At 53.7% G+C, this 23,975-nt stretch overlaps 1 protein-coding gene across 1 annotated transcript in view; it reads right to left on the bottom strand.

Annotated features, from left to right (window-relative positions):
• Positions 1 to 804: 804 nt before the first annotated feature.
• Positions 805 to 23,975, bottom strand: part of CDH22 (cadherin 22) — a 62,071-nt gene continuing 38,900 nt past the window's right edge. Inside the window, exons 8-11 of the mRNA XM_076352322.1 lie at positions 16,195 to 16,316; positions 15,761 to 15,878; positions 6,418 to 6,669; positions 805 to 4,953 (exon numbers count right to left, since the gene is read on the bottom strand). Of these exons, the coding sequence (XP_076208437.1) occupies positions 4,415 to 4,953; positions 6,418 to 6,669; positions 15,761 to 15,878; positions 16,195 to 16,316 (1,031 nt within the window). The 3' untranslated portion in view covers positions 805 to 4,414. The remainder of the gene's footprint in view (positions 4,954 to 6,417; positions 6,670 to 15,760; positions 15,879 to 16,194; positions 16,317 to 23,975) is intronic.

Here is a 23,975-nt window from a genome sequence, read left to right as displayed (position 1 = left end):
GTTTGGGTGCCTAAAGTTGGACAGCAGGATTCAAAGAAAGCACATCTCTGTGATAGCTGCAGCTGGAACACGAGAGCTCTTGTTGCTAAGAACCTGGGCTGAAAACCTGGGATGCAAACACACAGCAACCATCAGTAGCTCTCTGCAAACAGCAACTGGCCGATGTGTCCAGAACTGCCGGAGCATACAGCTGTGAGTGCACTGCTGACACACTTGCTGTGTGTGCGCAATTAACGATGATGCTCGCAAAAAGGCCTCCTCAAGGCTGGCAGCTATAGAGGCATTCACTGCAACTGTGAAAAGAAAAATAGCGTGTACGTTGAGGTCTGGCAGCACACCTTGCACATCTGAAAAACCCTCTGGCCTCAAGACTCCTCCCTTCTGTTACAGAATCCCACTAACTGCTGTCATCAAAGGTCACCAGATGCTTCTTCCATAACATTTAGTGAATGATCAAGGGAGCAGGATGGGAGTGGAGGCACAGGGATGCTGAAGGATATGGAAATGCTTAAAGACCTCAGGGATCAATAAGCCTGGTTCAGAGCAAGGACTGCAAGATGCTATTTAAATGACTGTCACTTTATGGAGAGGTTTAAATTCTACCTGTGCTATCCGCTGACCCACATTGATGCCACCACAGAGTTCAGCACACGTCCCCCTCTCTCTGTGCCAGCCAGCTGCTGTGTGCTGCCACCACTGATGTGTGCCAGAGCATTTGCAGCTGCGCACCTTGACGAGGCTTCCTAGGCCCAGAGACATTCACGCTTGTTTGCCATCAAGAAAACCACCAGCAATTGATTTATCTGTAGTCAGGCTAGAGTGTCATTTATTTGCATCATTTCAGTATTAAAACTGAGTATGAAGGAGATTTTTTTTTGCTGCAGCCAATAACTGAACACTGCCATAATATATGCCATTACCAACAGGAGAACAGGTCATGGTAACAAAACCTGTTGACAGTGCCCAGCCGTATTGAAGCTGGGAAGAAGTACATGAGCAGGATCTGTGCTTTGAGTGATCAGCTGGTCAGCTACAAGGCTGTCCATGACTTCAAGAGAACAACACTAAAGATGCACTTTTTAAAGAACATTAAGGAACTCTGTTGGCTGAGACAGGAAGATCATGAGGATGCATCATCAGACTTTCTTTTGTCGCTTGGCATGGTTTGCCTCTTGTTCTTCCTGCCATTGTTCTGCAGGATGAAGGAACAATGACCCCCTTGCAGGATGAGCTGCTGCCACTCTCCTACAGGGGCAATGCTTCTGGGGCTGCACCAAAGAGCCTGCGCCCAGCTGCAGCGGCTCAGACCCCGGACCCCAGTGCTGGGGTGGCTCCTGCTGGGAGCAAGCATGGCAGGCAGGCACCACAGCCAGCCTGGACCACACACCCAGCACCTCGTGCCACTCAAAGCACAACCCAACTTTCTCCTCTTGAAGAGAGAGAGAAAGCTAAGGACATTTTTTTTCATCGTTGCCTTCAAATTCAGACAGAAAAACTGACCCTTCTCTTGAAGAAGCTCTTTCTGATGAGCATTCCAATGAAAAATGGGAAGAAGCCAGAGAAGCAGCATCCTGCCAGTGGGAACTTGCTGCAGGAGGCAGGCGGTTTGGCTGCTGGGTCCTGGCAGGGAACACACCACACCGGGCTGCGCTGCGGCCCGTCCTGCCGGCAGGGCAGCCAGCCCGGTCCCTCTGGGGAGGCGCTGATGGGACCACATTGACAGTGCAATATGAGGAAACAAAACAAGACAAAATAAGCAAATAAGACTCATGCTAGACGACAAGGAAATAATTTATTTCCAGGTCCTAGAAAGACCTTGAAAAAATAACAAGGGTGAGGAAATGAACCTCTTAATTTCATTTGGGTAGAGAGAGAAAACCAAAGTGACTCTATCAGACATTGTGGCAGCTGCCAGCTCCACCTGCCTGGTGTGGGTGGGCAGACAGCGCGGGGCAGTGCCATGCAGAGCAGCTGGCTCGCTCGGCACCATGCTCCTCCCATATTTACATGTGGGACAGAAATTAAAATGCAAGCGTGCGTGCATGCACGTTGGGGAGAACTGGCTGGTCAGGGATGGGGAATAACCCCGTGGGAGGGTTGCTAAACACATACCCTGTCAGACCCCATCTCCTACAGACAGAGCCCTGCTATTGCACAACACTTTTGCTAGAGGAAGGGCCAGCTCCAGAGGGGCTTGGGCACAGCTCTTCAGCCTGGTGGGAAAACACGAACACATTCCTGAGGAAAGAGAGGGCTTGTTCCATTCTCCTGCTCTGGGGTTCGGGGCATCACCTGCCTGAGGCGGCATGGCCAGAGCCAGCACTCAAGGGCCAGTACAAAGCAGCCCATTGGCCCCGCTGCCTCCCCAGCATCATCACAGTGAACCAGCAGCATGCTGGGGCGTGGGTGCCAGCAGCAAGTGCCTGCTGCCTCCTTGGTGGGGGGGACCAGAGAGACCCTGAGAAGCGAGCGGCTCCTGGTCCCAGTGCAAAAGCCAAGCTGAGGCTCCCGCATGGGCAGATGTGGCAGCAGCGGGCAGGAGCAGCCAAGGGCAGGAGCTGCGGAAAGATGCGTCCTGCCCCTCTCCACTGTCAGGTCTCATGCTGCAGCCAAAGGACCAACACCAGCAGCCGGGAAGCAAAACACAGTAAAAAATGAACACGCATGTACATTTACATTTAAACCTTCTCCAAGGACAGAAAACACTGTGGCTAAACTAAAAGGACAAACCCAATGACAAGCCCAGGATGTGTCAGGCCTTGGGAGACCTTATCAAGTTATCTATCAATGATATAATTGATTTTTTTATCCAACATGAACAGATAAGGAGCTGCACTAGCCAGCACAACCTGAGAAGTTGCCTGCGGGCGTTGCTCAACGCACTGCTCAATTTACCCCTGGGGAAGTCAGCAGGCTGGAAAGGCGCAGGGCACTGAGCACTTTCCTCCAGCATCATCTGCAGCCCGAGGAGCAACTGCACATCCTGCTGGCCTCCTCCTGACCTGCCTCTCAAAACCAGAGATTTCTTGCAAAGGCGGCCCTGCTGCAGGAGCTCATGCAGGTTTCTTGCAGGGCACTATGCTGGGGTGGGGACACCCCAGGTACCCCAAGGTGTCACAGACCCGCTGCCCAGCCTGCAGCAACCAGCTTGGCCACACAACAGCGCCAGCAGGATCTGGCCTTATGCACACGTCCTGGGGATGGTTTTTCTATCACCGATGGTGATGCTTTGCTGTCAGCTGGGTGTAAGCAGGAATTATACCTACAAACCAGGGGGCTGGGGTTCTCTCGTGCCCTACAGCATGGTCCTCTAGCTGGCATGCAGCTCTCCCCCACCACTGAAGGCCAGGGTACGCCAACATCCTGCCTTCTGCCCTGCACAGCCCACGCCATTTGGTAGAAAGCTAACACTTGGCTGAGAGCCCTGCAGACCTGGGCCCAGCCTGCCCCGAGGGGCTAACAGAGCCAACCCAGGCAGTGCCACTCCGCGCCCCTCCGACGGCACTCCCCAGCACCACAGCTGCTCTGTGGCTCAGGCCACAGCACCATGCCTCGGCGGTGGGCGGGATGTCCCTGTCCATCACTGGGGCCGTGGGGCACATCAGGACCTCACAGACAACATCTGCTGGGCAGGGAAGGAGAGCCCCTTCAAATCACAAGCATATTTGATAACCACAAGAGAGGTCTAAGAACTGAGAGGCGAAGCAATTGCAGCTTAGAGACGAAGTGTGTTTTGAAGTGAACTCTAGTGCAGCGGTCGCTCTGTGCAGGACGACCTTGGAGCCCACATCCAGCACATGCATCCCCAGCATGGCATGCTCCCTCTGACACTGCACCAGTAGCTGGGCGCTGCAGAGGAGCCTATGCACAGAGAGAAGGAGGACTCCAAAAAGCAAGTGGAACCTAAAGGGGGGAAAAAGCTGAACAGAAGTTAAAAGCTTGTTTCCCTCTGCAAGGAAAGCTCTTAAAGAAATCAAAGCACTTCAAATGCTCTGACTCAAGTGACAAAAACAATTTAGACAACAAAAGGCTCCCGGTTTGCTCTTACTCTCCTGAACTGGGCTCACTGAACAGATCTATTTAGATGATAATTTGTGGGGGAGAAACCCCCTCCAAACTCTCTTGAATTAGATTTTCTTAAATTAATGCGTAGTGTTTTAATGGAGACTGGCAATAAGGAGATGACGACGGCCACAGTGGCTCCTTTGGGCACTCCAGCCTCGCCGTGCGGGTGCAGAAGCGCCCCGAACAGGAGGCAGCTGCCGAGGAGCATGTCACCCAGTGCTCCCCAGCTCCACAGTGCAGCCCCTCTCCAGCAGCCATGGAGCCTGGCCGGAGGCGCACACTGTCCCCTCGTGGCACAGAGCCCTGGTCCAGGAGGCGCTGGGAGCCTCATGGGGGTTTGGCAGGACAGCTAGGACTCCTCGCTGTCCTCCTCGCTCCTGCGCCCAGCATAGAGCGCTGCCAGCTGCCGGAAACGTGGCCCCCAGCCCCCCAGGTAGGAGAAGTCCTGCTCCGAGCCGCTGGACCAGGTGTTGATGGAGCTCAGGGAGGGCACGGGGGAGTCCAAGCCCTCGAAGGCGTAGGTCTGGAACGAGTCGTAGGGCGGCACGGAGAGGTCCTCATCTGCCTGCTCCACCTTCTTGCAGATATAGTCTCTGAACACGGAGAAGTCTAGGTCCGGGCTCTGCACCCACTGCGGGAGGACGTGGAGCTCGGAGGCCAGGTTTCCGCTCGGGCCCCCCTCTCCCGGCCCCCCGCCTCCATCACTGCCTTTGATCTCACTGAAGTCGTAGAGGCTGCGCAGGGCTGACATGTCATAGGCCTCTGTGTCCTGCTCGCCACCCCCTTCATCATTGTATTTGATGACATTGTCCCTCATGTCCTCGTCATCCTCAGATGTCAGGTGGCTTTTGTGGTGTCGCTTCAGTGTGAGGATCAGAAGGACCAGCACTGGGAAAGGAAGAGACGGTCAGACGGGTGCAGGGGCTTGTGCAAGCTGTGCTTCTGCAGGGGCAAGGACAGCCTGTGCTTGGTGGCAGGGTGCAGAGGCACAGCACCCTCCGGCACAGGGAGCCCTGCAGCTGAGACTGCTGGCATGCCAGCCGGTTCCTATCAGCCAGGCTCATCAAATAGCAGCTGTGCTGTGTCACTGGCTGGGAGAGAGGTTTGCCTGGGCTCCAGTGCAGACCAGGAGCTTCCTTTCCCATGCAGTGCGACCACTAAGACAGGAAGGACAGATGGATGAACACACAGCTGGACAAATGGATGGATTCTGCAGAAGATGAGTAGGAAAAGGGGGTGCATGAATCACAGCAGCAGCCAAATGTTGGGAGAGTGAATGTGGAGCAGATGGCACAGAGCCTGAGCAACGAGCCGCAGATGTGTCCTGGATCATCATCCATTCATCGCATCACCTTTAAAGCACCAATGTGCACTTCATTCGTTTGGGCAATTAGGCAGAAATTTGTTTGCACTGCGTTGGAAAATGAAACCAGTGTAAAGTGCACCCTGTGGGAAAGGATTTTCTAAATGGAGACACAGCAGGAGACGGGGAGCAGGGATGTGCCAAGGAGAAGAGACTTCACTGAACAACGCACTGGCTTCCACAGATGTCTGGACAGCCCTCAGGAGCCAGTTGTGAGCCAGCACCGATATTGAAGGGCTTTCAGCAGCAGCATCCATCAACTGCCCTATGCTAAACCTGAGGGCACTGCAACACCCCTGTCAGAGTCCCTTCCCACGTGCACACAAGCCCACACCTCCTCTGCACCTTCACACTGTGCCATGACGGCCCAGCACAAGCTTGAGCCAGTGTGTCAGGGGCAGCCAGCAGCATTCCCAGGGCGCAGGTCCCGACCTGGGCAATGCTCTAGTTTGCGTGCACCTCAGCTCCACGTCCTGCCCATGTGCTCATGCACACTCTAAAACTGACCCTCCCAGCACTCTGAGGTAAGAGCACAACTGCGTGCCCCACACCTGCTGCCCTTGGCCACTGTGCTGGGATGCACATGCGCCCCATCTGCTGCGAGATGTCTGCTGTGAGCACAGCACAGCAGCCTGCGAGCAGCTCTTGGCAGCTCCCCCACCCAGCAAGGTGGGGAGCAAGCCAGCAGCTCTCCAGCCTCCGCCAGGCAGCAGCCCGCCTGCCTGTGCACAGGGAGCCCTGCTCTGGCTGCCCTGCTGAGCCCAGCACACAGGAACTGGGGGAAACATGGGGGCTTCCCTGATGGTCACCCACTGGCAGGGGGTCGGGCTTCCTGCCCCCCCCCCCATGCTGCAGCTACCAGCAAGGAGATGGGTGGCAGAGGAGCCTGCACCATGCCCACAGCAACTGCCTGTGCTCATTTGTGTGATGCTGGATGGAGAGGAGATGGGACAGGACAGGAGGAGGCCGGGGGACAGGAGGACACTCACCGACGAGAATGAGGATGCACACCAGCAGCGCGATGAGAGCACCAGGGCTCAGCGTAGCTGATACGACGTAGGCTGTGCTGTTGCAGGACTGGATGGCCCCGTTGCTGTCACAGCCGCAGACATGGATGGTCAGAGTCCCTGTGCTGCTGAGGGCCGGGGGGCCGCTGTCCACCACCAAAATGGGAAGCAAGTACACATCCTGCTCCTGGCGATTGAAGCCCATTCTTTGCGTGTGCACCGCAGCTGTGTTGTCTGCAGGGAACAAGTAAACCCACAGCAAAGTCAGTCCCATAGCTCAGCCAGCAGGACTCCCTGTGAGCTCCTCCACACTCAAGATGAACACTCGGGGTGCTGCTACTGCTTGCACAGTGGTTGTTCATGCACCAACTCCAGCAACCACCCAAAGAGGGGACGGGGCCTCCCTCCTCTCCATCATAGGGGAGCAGGGAGTGAGCTCGTGGCTCCCCTGCACCGCAGCCCCTCAGCAATCCGAGTGCCTGGAGGTGGCCAGCTCCGCCCCAGCACGCACCCCTTTGCTGGGCACCTTGGGGCCAGCCCAGTGTTTCACCTGCCAGCGCGCCCAGGGCACAGCGAACCCAACACAGGAGCAACAGCACGCGGGTGTCTGAGCCGTGCTGACAAACACCACAGTCAGAGCAGAGAGAGGGGGAAAAAACCTTCCTCTGAGAAAAAAAACTCTTCTTCTGAGAGTGGCACAGAGCAGGAATCAGGATTAAAACATCTGTTGCTCACATGGAGATCCCCTCCTGACTCGACGTGGCCTGCTCAGTCCAGAGCAGATGGGGGTCTGTAGATGGCACTGAACCTGCAAGGGCAGTTACTGCTTCCAAACCTGAGAGCTGTGGGTGAAGGGTCCTGCCTCAGCCGGAGGGCCAAATAACCCTAGGATCCCTTGTAACTTCTGAAGGAGCAGGCAGAGCTCCTTCCAAGCCTCCCAGCTGAGCCAGCCATCCTCCTCTCTGTCTGCTCAAACCCTGCTGTTTCAGGGGCTCAGCCAGCACAGCATAACCCATTACGATCCCATTAACACGGCCACTTCATGGGCCCCTCCAGGGCCCCAGCACCAAAGATGAACCCCAGCAGCAGCTGCACACAGGCGACCTGGAGCAGGGAGGGTAGGAACAGGGACTGATAATCAGCTCGGCTCCCTGCTCATGTGTGCTACTCACTGCCAGCCAGCAGCAGAGCAGGCAGGAAGGGATTCAATAGTAGCTGAACAATTGTGGCCAGATGTCAGAAGTCGCTGCTGACTGTCTGCAGTCTTTATCTAACAAAATGTAGATTGGCCTGCTCACAGCAAGGTGCTGCTGTCTACAGACTCTCTCCTCATTGCACCTGATTTATGCTGGACCGGACCCTTTCTGTATCAATCAGCTGTTCGATCGGAAAAGACATCTATTCTAATTCTGGCTCTTGGGCTGCCTGCCACCATGGAAATTGCCGTATGGATTGGGTGCTGCATGGGAGCACATGGGGCACGGCGGGGACAGGAGGCGAGCCAGGAGCAGAGCAGAGGGGCAGGCACACACCGAGCCATGGGACAGGAAAGATCCACTGGCCAGATGGGAAGCGGGGCAGATCCTGGAGACGCCACGCAGCAGCCAGGGCAGAGCAGAGCAGAGAGCCCATCTGCCCCCTGGGTGCTCAGGGCTGGGGGCAACATAGTTTGGGCAGAGTCTGCCAGGATCCCAGCGCTCAGCCCTCGCCCAGCTCTGCCAGTACAAACGGCAGAGGCACAGATGACCTGCCCACAGGACTGCTGCAACCAACCCCAGCAAAGGCCAAATGAGGGCAAGGCTGGTCTCTGCTTCACGGCAGTCTGGAAGAGGAGGAGCTGGGGCAATCCGCACCCCCCATGCTGACACGCAGGTGCGGACACAAAGCCCACCCAGCGTGTGCTGGAGCCGAGCATGGCTAGGTGCAGCAAGAGCGAGGAAGATGGGCTGTCTGTGCCCAGAGGGGAGGCAGCAGTGCACAGGCTTGTGCCCAGAACAGCACTCAGCTGTCATGGTGCTAAATACCAGATTGCTGCTTCCTATCATCAGGTTTCTGGACTCAGCCCACCACATTTTTTTGTGTTGCCAGAATATGGCTGTGTTGCTGGGGAGAGCAGAGCTTTTGGCACCCTAGCTGGGGAGAGCTGTGATTCCAGCATAAAGGAGACAGGGAGAAAGTCATCTCTTCCAGTTCACCTGAGAGCACAGGTCTGCCTTGAAGAGTTCAATGAGGAAAGGGCAAGGACACCAGAGAGAAGACCACACCAGCCAACATTTGGAGGCTGCACTGAATGCCACAAAGGCAATGTTCAAAACCAGATCTTATTCATGCACACAGAACTGTGCTGCAGGTCACTAGGAAAACTTCCTTTGGATGTAGCATCTTTTATCCACTAAGGGAATTTTCCAGGCAACCTCACTCATCCTTGCTCACAGCAGCAGACTTCAGGCAGGCAACATCCTCAAGAGCACAGAGCAGAAGACAGCAATAAGGCAAATGCTTGTATGAGTCGATCTGGGACAGTTTGCCTCAGAAGGGAGATACTGCCTGCAATGTCAGCACTCTGCCTGCAAGGCTGCAGCGCCCAGCACCAACCCATGCTTCCCGAGTCAGACGTGATCCGAGTGCTGCAGCGTCCTCAGCCCACGGAGGGGATTGCCCACAGCAGAGAGCACGATCTTTCTGCACCACATGTGCTGCCTGGCTTCTCTGTACGCAAGGCAGGGCCCACCAACCCTCTGCCTGGGCAGCCACCTGGTCCTGCAGGACATCTGCCACCATGGCTGAGACTCCTGGCACAGCACGTGGCCCCAGCACAGAGGCAACTCAGCAGAGCTGTCAGGAGGAGCAGGGGAGAACCAGCCCCCCAGGTGGCAGGGAGGCTGAAGCAAGTGCGGCAGCCTGCCGGCAGCAGTGTCTGCTGAGAAGCTGCCTATTGCCTACCAAGGATGAGCTAGAGAAAAAAACTATTGTTATGCTAATCATTTGCACAAAGGTAACGATCTCATTTGGTGCTGCTCCCTCAGCTTGCTGCAGCATAGCAGGGAGATATAAATAACGTTAATGGCACCATCTCAGCAAGAGGCCAGGACTACTAACTCCTAGCTAGCCCAGCTAAACATAAGCCTTGGGCATCTGGATCCAGTGGAGATGAAGCCACAGGACAAATGGGACAGACCCACTTGCTGTGAGCGAGCAAGGCTGTGGCCCTCAACCCAGGAAGGTTGCCTTCACTGGCACCATCACACCAGTCAAGTAACCAGCCTGAGCTCATGGTCGGATCCTGGCTCGGAGGATCCCTGTGCACACAGCCCTGTACCTCCACGTGCTGCTCAGCCTGCCTCTGGCCCAGGTCTGATGAAACACTGTGCTTGGGAGCGCTCTCAGCCGCCCAGGCGAGCACCCCTTTAGCGCTGTGTAAATGCAGGCGTAGCACCAACTCCTCACCTCTCTGGAAATGCAGCAGAAGGCTGGTGACTTCCCTTTTGTTTACAGCCAGCTCCTGTTAGGGAGGAGGACCTGCCACAAGGCACACTGTATTTTTAGAAACAGTTTCTAGAAATCAAGGGGAAATACATGTGCAAGTTGCAGAGAGGCAGCCACTAACCTCAGCTCAGACAGTGCATTGCACCACTGAGCCCCCTCACCTCCAAGTACAGGAAGGAGAAACATTTTCACTGCTGAACCCACAAAGTCAAAATAAAGCAGCCAGTATTTAAATATAGCAGCAGCACAACAGACAGCTCTGCGCTGAGAAACCTGAGCTCAGGAAGGGGCTGAGGTCTTGGTCTCTGTAGCCCAAAACTCAGTGCTAGGGAGAGAGACAAAAATCACAACTACAAAACACTTTCAAACATCATGAAACTATGTCTTCCCTCTTGAACAGGGTGATGTGAGCACTTCCTACAGGAGGCAGATCCACAGAAATTTCATGTCTACACCTACGACATTGCTCACCAAGGCTCGACAGCTACATCCCAGTCTGGCAGAGCCCAGCCCACTCCAGGCACTGTGACGGCTCCAGCCTCCTCCCTGCTGCCCACCCGCTGTGCCCACTGCTCCCCAGGCACCCTGGACAACTGTTTTCTGTCAGGTGTTTACACATCTGTTCCTTGCAAACTTCTTCTGTGTTCCCTTCTGAGATACTCCAGAAAAAGCAGTGCTGCTGCCATGCGATGTAGTCTATTTCACCATAGAAGTGAAGAAAATTTTGCCCAGATGTATCCTGGAAAATGCATCCAAAGCAACTTCCTACAAAACAACGTAATTTCTCTTAGTACAGTTGTTTCTTTACATGCAGCTGACCCAAGGCAGTTGCTTCAGGATGTGTGTCTTGGCATAGATTTGTTTGTATCGGCACAGCCTGAGACGTTGCAAAGAAAAGCCAGGTAGGCCTGGCCCTGCAGCCTCTCGTGTCTCTTCCTCTGTAGCAGCTTTCTGCGAAGTCCATTTTTGGAGTCATGAGGTTGAGGAGCAGTGTTTCCCAGGAGGTGGTACTGAAATTTGAGCAGACGTTAATCCACAGCTTTCCTGCACAGACGAGTTGGGATCTCCACACTTATGTTTTCCTGCACAGTCCTCGTGTAGCACTTTGTGCTACGGTCACACCACTCTAAGCATTGTGCCATGTGTTCCCTGAAGCCCCAAGTCAAACCATTTACTATCATTGCCATTTTGCTATACAAACTGACATTTCCTCTGCAGGTTTCCTATGCCACCCTCTCCCTGACCATATGGTGATGTTATCCTGTGTCACATCATATCACCTTGTGCAATGGACAGGAGACGGCACCTCTGCCTGCTTGAGGAGCAAGTCATCAGACAAGGCAGAAACCAATGTGGGTCGAGTGTGCAGGGACTGGTCAATACTGCTGTAAGAGGAAAGTTTAGGAACACAATATACTCTAGTGGTAGCGTAACATCACTAGGAATAATAAAATGACTCCCTCTCCAAAGAGGTTCTTGGCAGCTTCAAAGACAGAACTAATAAATCCTTCTCATAACTCAATCTTGAACAGCGCTAGGAGAGCAGAAGGGAGCAAGCTACCTCCAGTTTGGATTTCGATATCCCTGCCCTCCCCCATGCTCCCAGGGCCACATGAGTGTTTGCCTTCCCCTTTTCCAGCAGCTGTTCTGCAGCTCCGGTGCCCAGGCACCCCAGCTCCAGGGAGGTGCACACAGCTCCTGGCCAGGCCCGTGGCCATGCTGCCGCTGGAGCTGCTCAAAAGGAACAGACCCCCCACTCCAGCCCCAGGCAGGTGCAGCTGGTAGGAGAATAATCTGATTTTTCCCTTTTGCCTCTTCCTTCTCTCAAGTTCTCTGGGTGTCAGGCCACGGCACCACTCCTGCTCATTTACCTTTTGCTCAGCACCCATGGAGATTTGATGCTTTTTCACCCCCCATCAGATCAGCACCTGCGCTGCTCATGCTGAGAACAGCATCCCTGTGGGGCTGGAGGAGACTTCCTCTATCCTGAGGCAATCCTCAAATCCTAACATTTTGCTTTTGATTGTTATGATTTTCAGATCTTCTATCACCCATTACATGCTCTTAATGAGACCTGCAGAGAGTTCAGACATCTGCTTGCCTAGCCCTTGAGCTCTGGAGTCAGTAGCTCCATGTGTCGCTCCATATTGTCTAGTACCCCTTCCAGGTTGCGGGACTTGGATGCTTTCTACCATCCCTTCCAACACAATTAGCATTTCTTGGACAACATGATTTCAGGGTTTAATTGCCTTTGATCCTCCTGTAATCAATTTTCTCAGGCCAGAAAGACCCAGCAAAAGGCGAGTTAGGAGGCAGAGGATGGTGAATGCCTTTGGAATGGCACCAATTGAACCTAGGTGAGGTCAGTTTTTCCAATTCTATCTCTTCCTTTAGGCACTTCATTTGCTGGGCATCTTCCTTCTGGATCAGGGCTGTTGTTAGCACATACAACATTTATTCCTTGTCTGATGAATTAGGAAGTCCTTGAGCACTCCCTTGGACAGGGCAAAAGCAAGGAGAGATGCCAGTAGGAAACAGCACTGTTTCTAAAAGCCTGACTCCTGCAAACCAGCTGTAATTCAGCTAATGCAAGGTCTCCTGCAGGGTCACCTTTTGCTCTTGTAGCTCTGACCCGGAGCATCAGAGCCAAGGCAGCCCTGCGTGCTGCTGGGAGCTGACAAGCGGGGCTGCAGGTGTTAACTGCAGGCACTTTGCAAGGGCCATCCCCACTCTGTGCAGTTTTGGCTGCAGTGGGGCCTGACCCAGCAGCATTTGGGCAAGCGGCAGTGTTGTGACTGTATCATGGAAGCATCAGCCTGCAGCAGACCTGCCCTGTGACCACTGACATACACCCACAGTACGCAGGTACTCCACAAGCTCTTCATCTGATGGACAGGCTGCCCATCGATCACCCTGGGCTTTCCCTAAAATCCTCGCAGGCTTCCTCCACGCTGCCCATGAGAAGGCCTAGAAGAGTCTAGGTAGTGTTCAGCGTCCTCTCCTGCCCTCCTGTGCTACCCCACCTGGCTCAGCTCCCACCTGTGTGACGGGGCTCTGCACTTTAACATTTCACCAACTCTCACTCCTGTTTCTCCAACCTCCTGCAGGGTTGGTTTTGCCAGCAAGGTGCCTGCCCGAGCAGCTGCCTCCCGCACTCCCCCTGCCCGCTGGGACACACCCAGCAGCCCCCCGAGGGAGCCCCTCCGCACTGCGGCCAGCTCGGAGCCTCAGACACCTCTCCTGCAGCTCGCAGCTAACTCGCTGCTGGCCGTAGCCACCCAGGCTCCTCACCTACCAGCCCTGCCACGGCCGGGTGCTCTTGCCCTGCCTGACGACCTGTAACGGGAGCATTCCTGAGTGGATGCCGGTCCCTGCCGTGCTGAGGACAAGTCACCCTCCTGAGGTGGCCTTCTGCTGCCTTGCAGGAGCTGAGGGAAGTAGGTGCAAAGCAAGAGAAGAAGGATTTAAGCAAGAGCTTAGCGAATCCATCTGTGCTGACATTCATCAGTGTCAATCCTTGGCTGCAAAAGCAATATTTATAAATCACATTTCAAAACTGGCTACAAATTTGTACAAAGAAACAGATGGGCTGGTGGTAGCAGTTTGTCACCACTGATATTTATATGGAGGAGTAGAGACAGGTGCAAGAGGGGTGAATGCACGAGAGGGAGGCAAGGGGGAGGACAAAGGAGCATGCAGCAAGGGAACCCACGAGAGCAGGGGGCGAAGGTGAGTGCACCCAGGGCGCTGAATGGACTGGAGGAAAGGAGGGGGGAGCGAGAAATCAAAGGAAGAGAGATGACACTAAAATGCACACACATTAGAAATGAAGGGTGCCTCCATCTGCACAGGCAGCCGCCGCCTCTTGCTGTGGAAGACAGCATCGCTTGGCAATTGGGAGGGTCTCCAAACACCCTGGGAATAACCCTGCAGCAACAGCATTTGTTTTCCCGAGAACAGAAGGCGGGAGGTGATGCCAGCTTTTACTCATTTTATGCAGTGTTGCACCACATACAAAGTTTGTGGGATCATTTAGCATGAAGGATTACCCTGTCCAATGAGAGCCTCGTCCCACTCAAGAGAGCAGCAGCTCTGGAGGAGATGACGGTGCGCAAGCCTGTGTCCTGCACCCTCCTGCAACACCCACTCTTGGGTCGCTGCTGGTGAACCCGGCTGAACGAATGGGAGGCGATCCCCACACAGAACCGGGCAGCTCAGCCCCTGCTGAGCTCCAGCCACCTCTTGCCAGGTCCCTCCTGCCAGACAGGCGGAACAGCAGCAATGGCTCTGGGATTGCAACCCAGCCATGGCAGACATCCCAGCTCAGAGCAGAGAGCGCAGCCCCGGGCCCCTCGGAGCTTCTGGATGGGTCTGGGTAGGGACTGACACCAGGGTGTAACTCGGTGCACTCAAGCATGTTTTCATAAGGTCCTTCAGAGAAAGTGAAGGAAGTTAATCGCTGGGTGTGGGGCAAGATCTTGCAGAGGATTAAAGCTTGCTTACATGATAAGAAACAAAGGTCTTGTGAACAGCTGCCCCATCAGTGCAGGGGGAGGGACTTGGGTCAGGGACAGCTGCACTTTTTAGGACACAAAGCAGTATCAGTCCTTCTATGATTATGTCTGAAGCTTTTTGCTGCAACTTCCATTTTGACTATCCCTAATAAAGCTGAACCAAACCAAACAAGCAGGAGCTTACATCAGCAGAGGGTTCCTCTGATAAGCTCAGAACAAACTAAACCAGACTTTTGACAGATGAAACTGCAAAAACAAAGAAAAAAATGGTTTAAAAAAAACCGAAGAAGCATTTCAATGTGGTCTGCTGGCTTCCATCTGAGCTGGCCCCTTTGACAAGTAAGTGGACATCTGGCTGGAGAAGATCCCAGTATCTGCAAGGGTCCCTACTGTACTGTACCACTGCAATCAGCACCTAAATTCACCCAAAACACCAGTCAAAAATAGGAAATAGGAAAAAATAGGAAGCAGCCTGATAACTACCTTTCTAGATTGTTAACATCCACGCAAATGCAGCCTGACCTTGCAGTCCACAAAGCCAAATAGCAGCCAGGGCTCAGCCAGCAAAACCTGTGTCGCACCCCATGGGTTACAGCAGCAGGCGGGGATCAAGTCATCAGGAGCTGCTTAGCCCAGAGGTGCAAAGAACCCCAGAGATTCCCAGAGGAACAGACAGGCCCTGCCTGGCTGCAGTTTCCCAAAGGACAGGATGAGCCTCAGGAAACGCAGAGAAACCATGCTCCTGAGCCACCACCTAATGGGGAATCCGGCTCTGCTGGCTGCATCCCAGGTAACCCGCAATGGCCGAGGGCTGGCTGCTGCATGGCCCTGCTGCCTCCCAGGACTCCTGAGCTGCTCCCGTTTGTTGGGGGCACAGGGGCTGCCCACCTGCACAGCTGCCCCGGGATGACCCACGCTCCAGGATTTACCTTGGAGAGGGATAAATCATAATGCTCAAAATGGGAGCATGTTCATCTGTAAATCCACATCGTCTCCTTGCCTGCAGGCAGGTTGGAGAGTTCGCATCAAGAAAGGGACCAAGAGCCCTGAAAATATCGAAGGCTAACCAGACAGCACAAGAGGAGCTTTGGACCTGTCTGCAGCAGAGAAGAAAGCTGGCAGAGCCTCCTTGAGGAAATCCAAACTGCTAGCTGACCAGTCCCACCATTTCAGGTTGGCAAGGAGCCTTGCAGGGTGCCCAAAGCATCCTGAGCTCCATCCGGCACAGATAGACCGTAAGCCCACAGCCTTGTCTCCCTCCCCACGGCCAGCTGTGCTGCTTGGTCTAGAGGCTGCAGGACTGGGAAGGGTGCAGCAGGGCTTACCTTTAATATCCAGCAGAGAAAAATGGTGGTTGTTGGTGGCTTCAGGTACCAGTGTGAAGTAGAAGTGATGGCCGCTCTGAGGCTCATCACGGTCCACAACACTTATTGTCTGGATCAGCTGTGGGGAGAAAGCAGAGGTGAGAATCAGTGCTGCCTCCACAGCCCCTCCCACAGGCCCCGCTTGCAGCGTTGGGCCCAGCAGAGCATCACCAGCTTCTGCCACAGCAAGGGATGAGCCTTTGCCCCTGTAGACGGGCTTAGCTATAAGACACCGGCAAAGTGGCTCCCAGCGTGACAGCAGCTGCACGGGAAGATGTTCAGGCAGAAGAGGGAAGGACAGGCAGGCTGGCACTAGTCCAGAGCACTGCTCGCAGCACAAGACTGCTGCAGGTGCTGATGGAGACCCGGGAGAAGGGCTGGGGGACACCCGCTACCTGGCCTGGCTTGGCATCCTCACACACAGCAGCTTCATAGGGGGTGGCAAGCTCAGGTGGATTGTCATTCACGTCCAGGATACGGATACGAAGAGAGGCTCTCGACACCTGTGAGTGATTATCTGAAACAAAAAAAAGAAGCAGAGCTTCAGCAGGAAGTGCCATCTGCTACTAGCAGGGAGCAAACCCTCCTCATGTCTGTCCATCCAGAGACTGTCACAGCTGCTCAGCTGCTGCCAGCGCAGAGGGTCACACAGCGCCGCAGCTCTGCCTGGCTGCGGCACAGACCATCTCTGTGGGCTGGTGGTGCTGGCAGAGCATCGCTCAGCTTCACCACACCCATTTTCCAGTAAAGAAACCCAACTGCTGGGCTGCGTACCAAGGACTCCTGAAACGCTGCTGTTGACCTGTTCTACCCCTGGAAAAGCTGAGCAGCCCCGAGCAAGTCCCCACAGTAAGGGTGAGTCACCACTGATGAGCATCTGTGCTGCAGCCAGACAGCACCAAGAGGGAACAAGCAAATTCATCACACCCTGACTTGGATCCTGACCCTTATACCCCAGGGGCTAGCAGCAACAGCTGAGAGGCAAGCAAACAGAGCCAGGACGTGAAACAGGTAGTATCAACTAAGAGCACAGGGCAGTGATGAAATCTGCCACATGCACCTCCACCACACCGAGGTGATCCAGGGTTGAACACTCCCTGTCAAGGCATGAGGCTTCTGCCCTGGGACCCAGGCCTTGCACACTGATACCAATTTTTGCATTGCCATCAGCATCTTGAACTTGAACAAAGCACCATCTGTCAGCTGGTACAGGGGGGTCACATGGTAAGATCTAGAGCAGCCCCTTCACCCTCACACTTGCCAGCCCATGCCTCATGCAGGCAGCAGTGCTGGGGCGCTCGCAGCCCGCTCCCCTCCCTCAGGGGTGCACAGAGCCGCTGGTGCTTGTCTGGGCTTGCTCTGCACATGGGACAGGGATTGCATTTACAGCTCCACTAACTGCAGTGCCACTCTACCCCACAACAGGCACCGCAAAGGTACATTGAGCCCTCGCTATAAGATTATAAATCACTCTGGAGGACCTAATGTTTTCTGAAGCATCTCATGTGCTTCCAGAACTGACAACTCCCTCACACTCCATCTCCTTCATTTTACCCAGAGGTTACAACTGTGACAGACCCGATGCCTCTCTCCTTGCTTGGGCAGGAGCTCTGCTGCCTGTTTGTCTATAAAATTAATGCTGCCCCCCGCAGATCAGGTGGTGGAGGACCCAGGGGAGAGGAGATTTAGCACTGCTCCATGATTAGCTGGGAACCTAAGCCCCCTCCCCAGAGCTGCCTTCACCCCATTCTCATGTTATCACTCCCTCTCACCCAGACCAGCTGCTCTGGTGATTAGATGGTTGTTTTCGGGGGAGGGAGTCAAGTCGTGACTAAAAGCCTGGAACGATGTGTTATTTTAAAAGGCATGTTGGTGCAGTGAAATAAACTGCAATTGCTTTCAGGGAGAGAGGAAGGGGGAGGCATCAGGGTGGGAAGGGAACAAGGAGCCTGGGGGAAGGTAGAGGGGTGCGGCCTGATGCCCACTGGGGTCAAAAAAAACAGGAGGAAAAAGGGTTCAATTCCTGCAAGAAGAAGGACAACAGCATCTTATCACCCCCTCCTCAGCCCGCAGGAAGATGGATAACTGTCCATGCTGCTCAGCTCTGAAGCAAGCTGGCAGCGCCCTGAAGACACTGCCAAGAGAAAGATGAGGAAAGGCAGAAAGAGAAGGGAGGAAAAAGAGCCCAGGAGAAGGAAGAGCCAAGGACCCCACCTCTTCCCCTTCCTAACTGCGACCCCGAAGAACGGTTCCTCCCCCAATGCCAAGCCGGCTGCAAGCAGGAGCCGATCCCAGTGCTGCCAAACTCTCTCCAGAACCTGTCGGCACAGCACGTGAGACAGAGGCTCTGCAGGGCCAGGTCAGAACACCTGGGTGAGCCTGAGCATGGCAGCTTCCCTTCGAGATCATGTCTCACAGCCTCATCAGGAGGGATGCAATCAGCGTATTTAGAGCTGGGCATAACCATAGGTCTGTCCTCTTCTGCAGCGTCCGCAAGCAGCTACCAGGAGTGTTTTATGCTGTGCACGTGAGTGGGGTCATTCATGCGCCACAGCACAGTGCGAAGGACCCATGCTGACCCCTCTGCCAGAGCCATAACCAACACCCTGCTCCCCTGAGCGCAGCTCAAAGCACAGTTGTCCTTTCTAAATGCACCCTGTCATAAAGAAACTCTCCTTTTGACCCTTCCGAAATTGCTGTGCTTACTCTTGGCTCAGTAACAGGGTTAAAATTTGACATCTCCAGAAACATCAAGGTTAGAAATGCAACTAGTGCATCGTTGTCTACTCTTCTAGTGAGGCACAGATCAGCTTCCTTTTATTTTGGCTGTACCATGATCTATTTGAAGGTTCCTCAAATGCTTTATTAACCTTCCTCTTCCTTTGAGCCAGTACCTGGATTTATTGGTGGCAAATATGAAAAATGGTTGGATGTATTAAAAAAAAAATCTCCAAAAGATCTCTGAAATATGTTTTCTGTAGCTTGTGTGGCATAAACTGAATTTATGATGGTCAGAAGTGCAAATAAGATTCACATCTGTGATGAAAAGCATGATGCGCTTAACCAATGCAGACTTCACATCTGCAAGGCCAAAAGCTCCGACATGTGCTTCCTCTACATACACAGAAATGTATGCACATACCACTACACATGCTCCAGCACACCAAAGTAAATGCTCAGCAGGCATGTACCATTGCCAGGAAGAACAGCAGACTGGGTGGATGATGGCTGCGGGAAGGCACAGAAACATACCCTTGAAGGGCTCTGCCAAGCAGCACCTGGCCAGTGGACAGGGCAGAGGGTTGCATATGTCAGGCTGAGTGCAACTGGAGAGGAAAAAAAAAGTCATCTTCTATTGCAGCATCTCTCCTTGGTATTCCAGCTCAGCTGACTGACATGCAAATTAGTTTAATTATTTCTTCTTCTAAAATAAATTATATTTTGCAGTGGCTGCAATATGTTGTGTCAGGCAAAATTACATTCAATATTTTTAAACTAATTGATGTCAGCCTTGAGAAAGCCTGATTGACAGCAGTGAGGAAACTAGGCTACTACCTAAACGCTTTCCTAAATTAAAATTAAATATGCTGCTTTTCTGCATTTCCTCCAGGAGCTGGAATGCTATTAATCTGAAAAGACTGAGGAAAGAGACATGGAAAATACACAGAACAAGGGGGAAATGCTGGAAACACAGCAGTGCAGTACAGGAGCTCCAGGCTGATGACTGGCAGCTGCCTTTGCCAACATAGGCTGAATTATTTCAGAGCCGCTGGAGCCTGCTGGGGGTGGGGGACAGAGTTCTGCCCATCCCTTCCACACTGCAGCATCTGCACTTTCCTCAATGCTACAGACAGTGCAGCTCAGGACAAGCAGCGAGTGTGGCCCAGACCACCTGTGCCAAGGTACCGCTTGGTGGACGGCACAGTGCAGAGACGGGCAGCACAGCGCAGGGATGGGCAGGGCCCTGGCTTTGCAGCAGGAGAAAGCCACAGTGCTGCTGCACGGCAACACTGAGGCCGAGCCTCAAATGCTCTGGCTGAATCTTCAGCCACATCCCGAAGTATTTTTTCTTAATTTAATTAACCATGAAAGTAATCTGAACAGTACAATATTCTTGTCTTAAACATTCAGATGCAAAATGCCAACAACTTGCCCTCTCCCCAGGTTCCGAACAGCCAGCTGCCTGCTGGACTGACACCAAGTAGCTCTGGGCAACTGCTCTCAAACACTGGAAGCTTTGCAGCAGAAGCTCAGAGTAATGGGAAGGGATTGCCGAGATGCTCGGCCACCCCTGCCATGGCAGGAAAGGAGGGGATCCGTGGTTACTGCTGTGCTGGGATCCAGTCCTTACCCCTCCAGACCCTCACACAAATTCACAATAAAGCACTTTGCATTTTTACACCCAAACCTCTGCTGTGAAGGTCCAAATCCAACCATTGCTGAAGCACACATAGCATTTGCACTCCTGCCTGCACACATAGCCATGTAGTGATACCACACGCAGAAAGGTGCTCTGCAGCTTTCCTGGGGTCTGAAGCACAGTTTGAGGAAAGCCCAGAGGACCATGGGCTGCTGTTTGTGGCTGCAGCACCTGGGGAAACACAGATCACAAATGCTGTTGGGTGCAGTGTACGACCTACTCTCTTCTGCCTCAAGACTAAATTGGTACAATATTGAATTCAAAATTTTTACATTAGTAGGGAAGAGGCAGGGGTAGAATTTATTCCTCGCTATCTCAGCAAACTGGGAGAACAAAATGCAGATCAGAAGACTGGGATGAGCCACGCTGCTTTCCAGCACTTGTACCATGGCTGTGAAGCACAGGGTGGTTTTGTAGATGTCAGTGCAGCTGCCTGACTGCAAAGCAGAGCACTGATGGCAAGGACAAAGCAGGGGCATGCCAGGGGTATGGCTCGTTGGACACAGGCAGCTCCATCAGAGGCTGGAGCTGAAAACGTGGCTCCCAGCTGAGGGAAAGCAAAGCGGAAACAGCAGTTAAGCCAAGTAACACATAAACAGCTCTCACCTCTCCCGAGTCCTGCCTGAACTCAGCAGCATGAGAGTCATTAAATCGCATCCAAACACAATGCTCTGATTAAAGCCAGTCTCCAGCAGGAAGATTTATCATCTCAATTACCAGCAGTGGACACAGCAGTCAAGGCCTCATCATTTTACATGAGCAAAGAGGAAAACAGGAAGAGAATCACTAATATTAGCCCAAGGAAGGTAAATAGCTTGTGAGTGAAATGAAGATTTATCTCTGGAAACGATTGGCCTGGTCCCAGCTGAACAGCCCCCATGGTTCCTGCTGGCTGCCACATTGCAAGGCCAAATATTCTGTGGGTCACCAGCTGGCAGAGGCAGCTCACACTGGTGAGTGCCTGTTACACAGGGGGAGACCTGCCCCTCCTCTCCTCCTGCCAGCAGCACACAGCTCAGCCAGCCTCACAGGTGCAGCCAGGCACCTTCTGTGGCTTTTCTTACTGTTCCTCAGATGCAAATACATTTGCTTTAGTTATCTGTAGGTGGGGCATGCACCCCTGGACATGGTCTCTGCTGCAGCAGCACCAGGTCCCAGATGGGGCTCTCAAAGGTGGGGGGACAGCTCTTATATCGAGCTGCTCAAACCTAACAAACAGGCTGCCTGCGGGAACAAGTGCTGTCAGTAGGCAAGCCTTCCATCAGCTGCCATTCGTTAAACCCTTCTCAGGACAGTCAGCTCAAGGAGGCCGCAGGGAAGCAAGACCTTGGTGCAACACACTCTAGGCCACGTGCTGCAGGAATTGAGCAGGCACAGCACCACAGGAATTGAGTGGGCATGGCTTCCCACCACCCCCATCGAGCTGGGGTGCCAGGCACAAGCCCGGGCAGTAGGACACCTGGTGGGCTCGCTCCCCATTCCTTCTGAAAAGTTTACATCTCACCAAGGAAAGAGGAAGAATATTTTATCACCTGCCTCTGCCGGAGTTGATAATGTCCTGCCCAGTTGTGCAGCAGACCCTGCGGCAGCCAGCTGCAACCCACATGCCCACAGTGAACACTGCAGGGCTCTGCCAGCTCCCCCAGACACCTGCGTGCCGGGAACTGCTGCACCGAACACGCCAACACCAGTGCAGAGGCTCCCAGCCACCCTGTGCTCACGCTGCCATGGCTGATCCCGCTGTGCCAGGCGCAGCCTGACAGCTGCTGCATGGCCTTGCTCTGAAACCCTTCTATCACTTGGAAGGCTGTACCTTTACAACTGCCCTTTCCGCCAGAGGATTCAGACATAAATTGTAGTTTAAATTCAATATCAGTCATTAATATTTCACAATTACAAAACGTTAAGGATAATGTCACTGGGAGGAATGTCTGGGCAGTTAGAACGGATGAGTCAGAGCTCACCATGGGAGAAGTCAGAGCACTGAAGTCTCCCCAGCTTTTGAAGCGATCGAGCCTGACAGGCTTCCCTGCTGGAGGGGAGCCGCAGCATTTACTGACTTGTTCTGAAATCCTAGCTGCTGTGTGTAAATATTGTCCTTCTGATTCTTGTCACCTCATGTTTCCTCTAGATGCTGAGTTGTGCTGCAACGCCGCGATCCCCTCCTCCCTGGCCACTGCTGGCAGAGCCTCCTCACGGAGCCTGCCGGACATGCTGCGGCTATGCAGCAGGCTACCCTCCCTCTGGTGTGGCTGGGCAGCACCAGCACACCTGCCCATCACTGCCTGATGCCAGGCAGGGCCCACGATAGCACCGCAGAGGTCATTCTGGCCAGCAGGCAGAAAGCATCAGCACAGAGAGGGGCTCGGGACACACAGCAGAGCCAGAGACATGCCCCCTGGGGCAGCGCTGTTCTGGCCAGGGCTGCTGCTCCCTCCTCTCCTGGGGCAGCAGAGCCTGTATCCTGGCCTGGTGTGCTGGTTTTGGCTGGGATAGAGTTAATTTTCTTCATATTAGCTAGTATGGGGCTATGTTTTTGATTTGTGCTGGAAACAGTGTTGCTAATATGGGGATGTTTTCATTATTGCTGAGCAGCGCTTACACAGAGTCAAGGCCTTTTCTGCTTCTCACACCACCCCATCAGCAAGTAGGCTGGGGGTGCACAAGAAGTTGGGAGGGGACACAGCTGGGACAGCTGACCCCAACTGACCAAAGGGGTATTCCATACATACGATGTCATGCTCAGCATATAAAACTGGGGGAAGAAGGAAGGAGGGGACATTCAGAGTGATGGCGTTTGTCTTCCCAAGTCACCGTTACGCATGATGGAGCCCTGCTTTCCTGGCAATGGCTGAACACCTGCCTGTTGATGGGAAGTAGTGAACAAATTCCTTGTTTTGCTTTGCTTGCATGCATGACTTTTGCTTTACTTATTAAACTGTCTTTATCTCAACCCACGAGTTTTCTCACTTTTACTTTTCTGATTCTCTCCCCCATCCCACCAGGGCAGGGAGTGAGCAAGCAGCTGGGTGGTAACTTGCCCCAGCTGTTGCCAGCTGGGGTTAAACCATGACACCTGGCCAGAGTGGATGACTGCTGCTGTGGCAGGGGGGCCCTGCAGCAGGAACCAATCTCTGGGCCCCAAGTCAGGCCCCGACATGGCTCCTTGAATGTGAAACGGCATCTTCTTGCTCAAGAATGAGCGAAGAAATGAGAACCAGAACTTCTGAGTGGTCTCTGGAAGCAAAGCCTGGGGAAGGCTCCTGCCACAGCCAGACAGGTCCTGGCACATGTCTGCAGATGTGAGAAGGTGCTTTGCAGCCAAAGCAGCTCCCTGATACCAGCTGCCGTGGGGTGGCAGAGCACAGCAGGTCCCAGGCTGCCCTGGTGACTTGCACATCCAAAATGTGAAGAATATGGCAATGTCTTTCTGCTTCCTAGCATGGTGCCTGGGATTGAAGTCCCTTCTCCATCTTCAGGCTCAGAAAAAGGAGGCACATAGAGCACTCCCCTGGGGCCCATGGGGCCAGATCCACCATTGCGCACAGGACCTGCAGAGCCCACGAGCCAAGGCATTGTGCAAACATGACAGAGGGCAGTGGGATGCCCAGGGCAGCTTCCTACCCACCGCGGAACACCTGCAGGGAAGCAAAGCCTGCCCTTTGCTGCTATTATTTTCTTTTCATTCCTCAAGAGGAGTTTATTCAGAGCTCCTTTGAGCAGCAGGACCCAAGTTTGTTCTTTTCTTTCTTAACT

This window comes from Aptenodytes patagonicus, chromosome 14 (assembly GCF_965638725.1).
Source record: "Aptenodytes patagonicus chromosome 14, bAptPat1.pri.cur, whole genome shotgun sequence".
Lineage (NCBI taxonomy): Eukaryota > Metazoa > Chordata > Aves > Sphenisciformes > Spheniscidae > Aptenodytes > Aptenodytes patagonicus.
The sequence above is the reverse complement of the archived record's forward strand: the minus strand, read 5'-3'. Positions and strand labels throughout refer to the sequence as shown.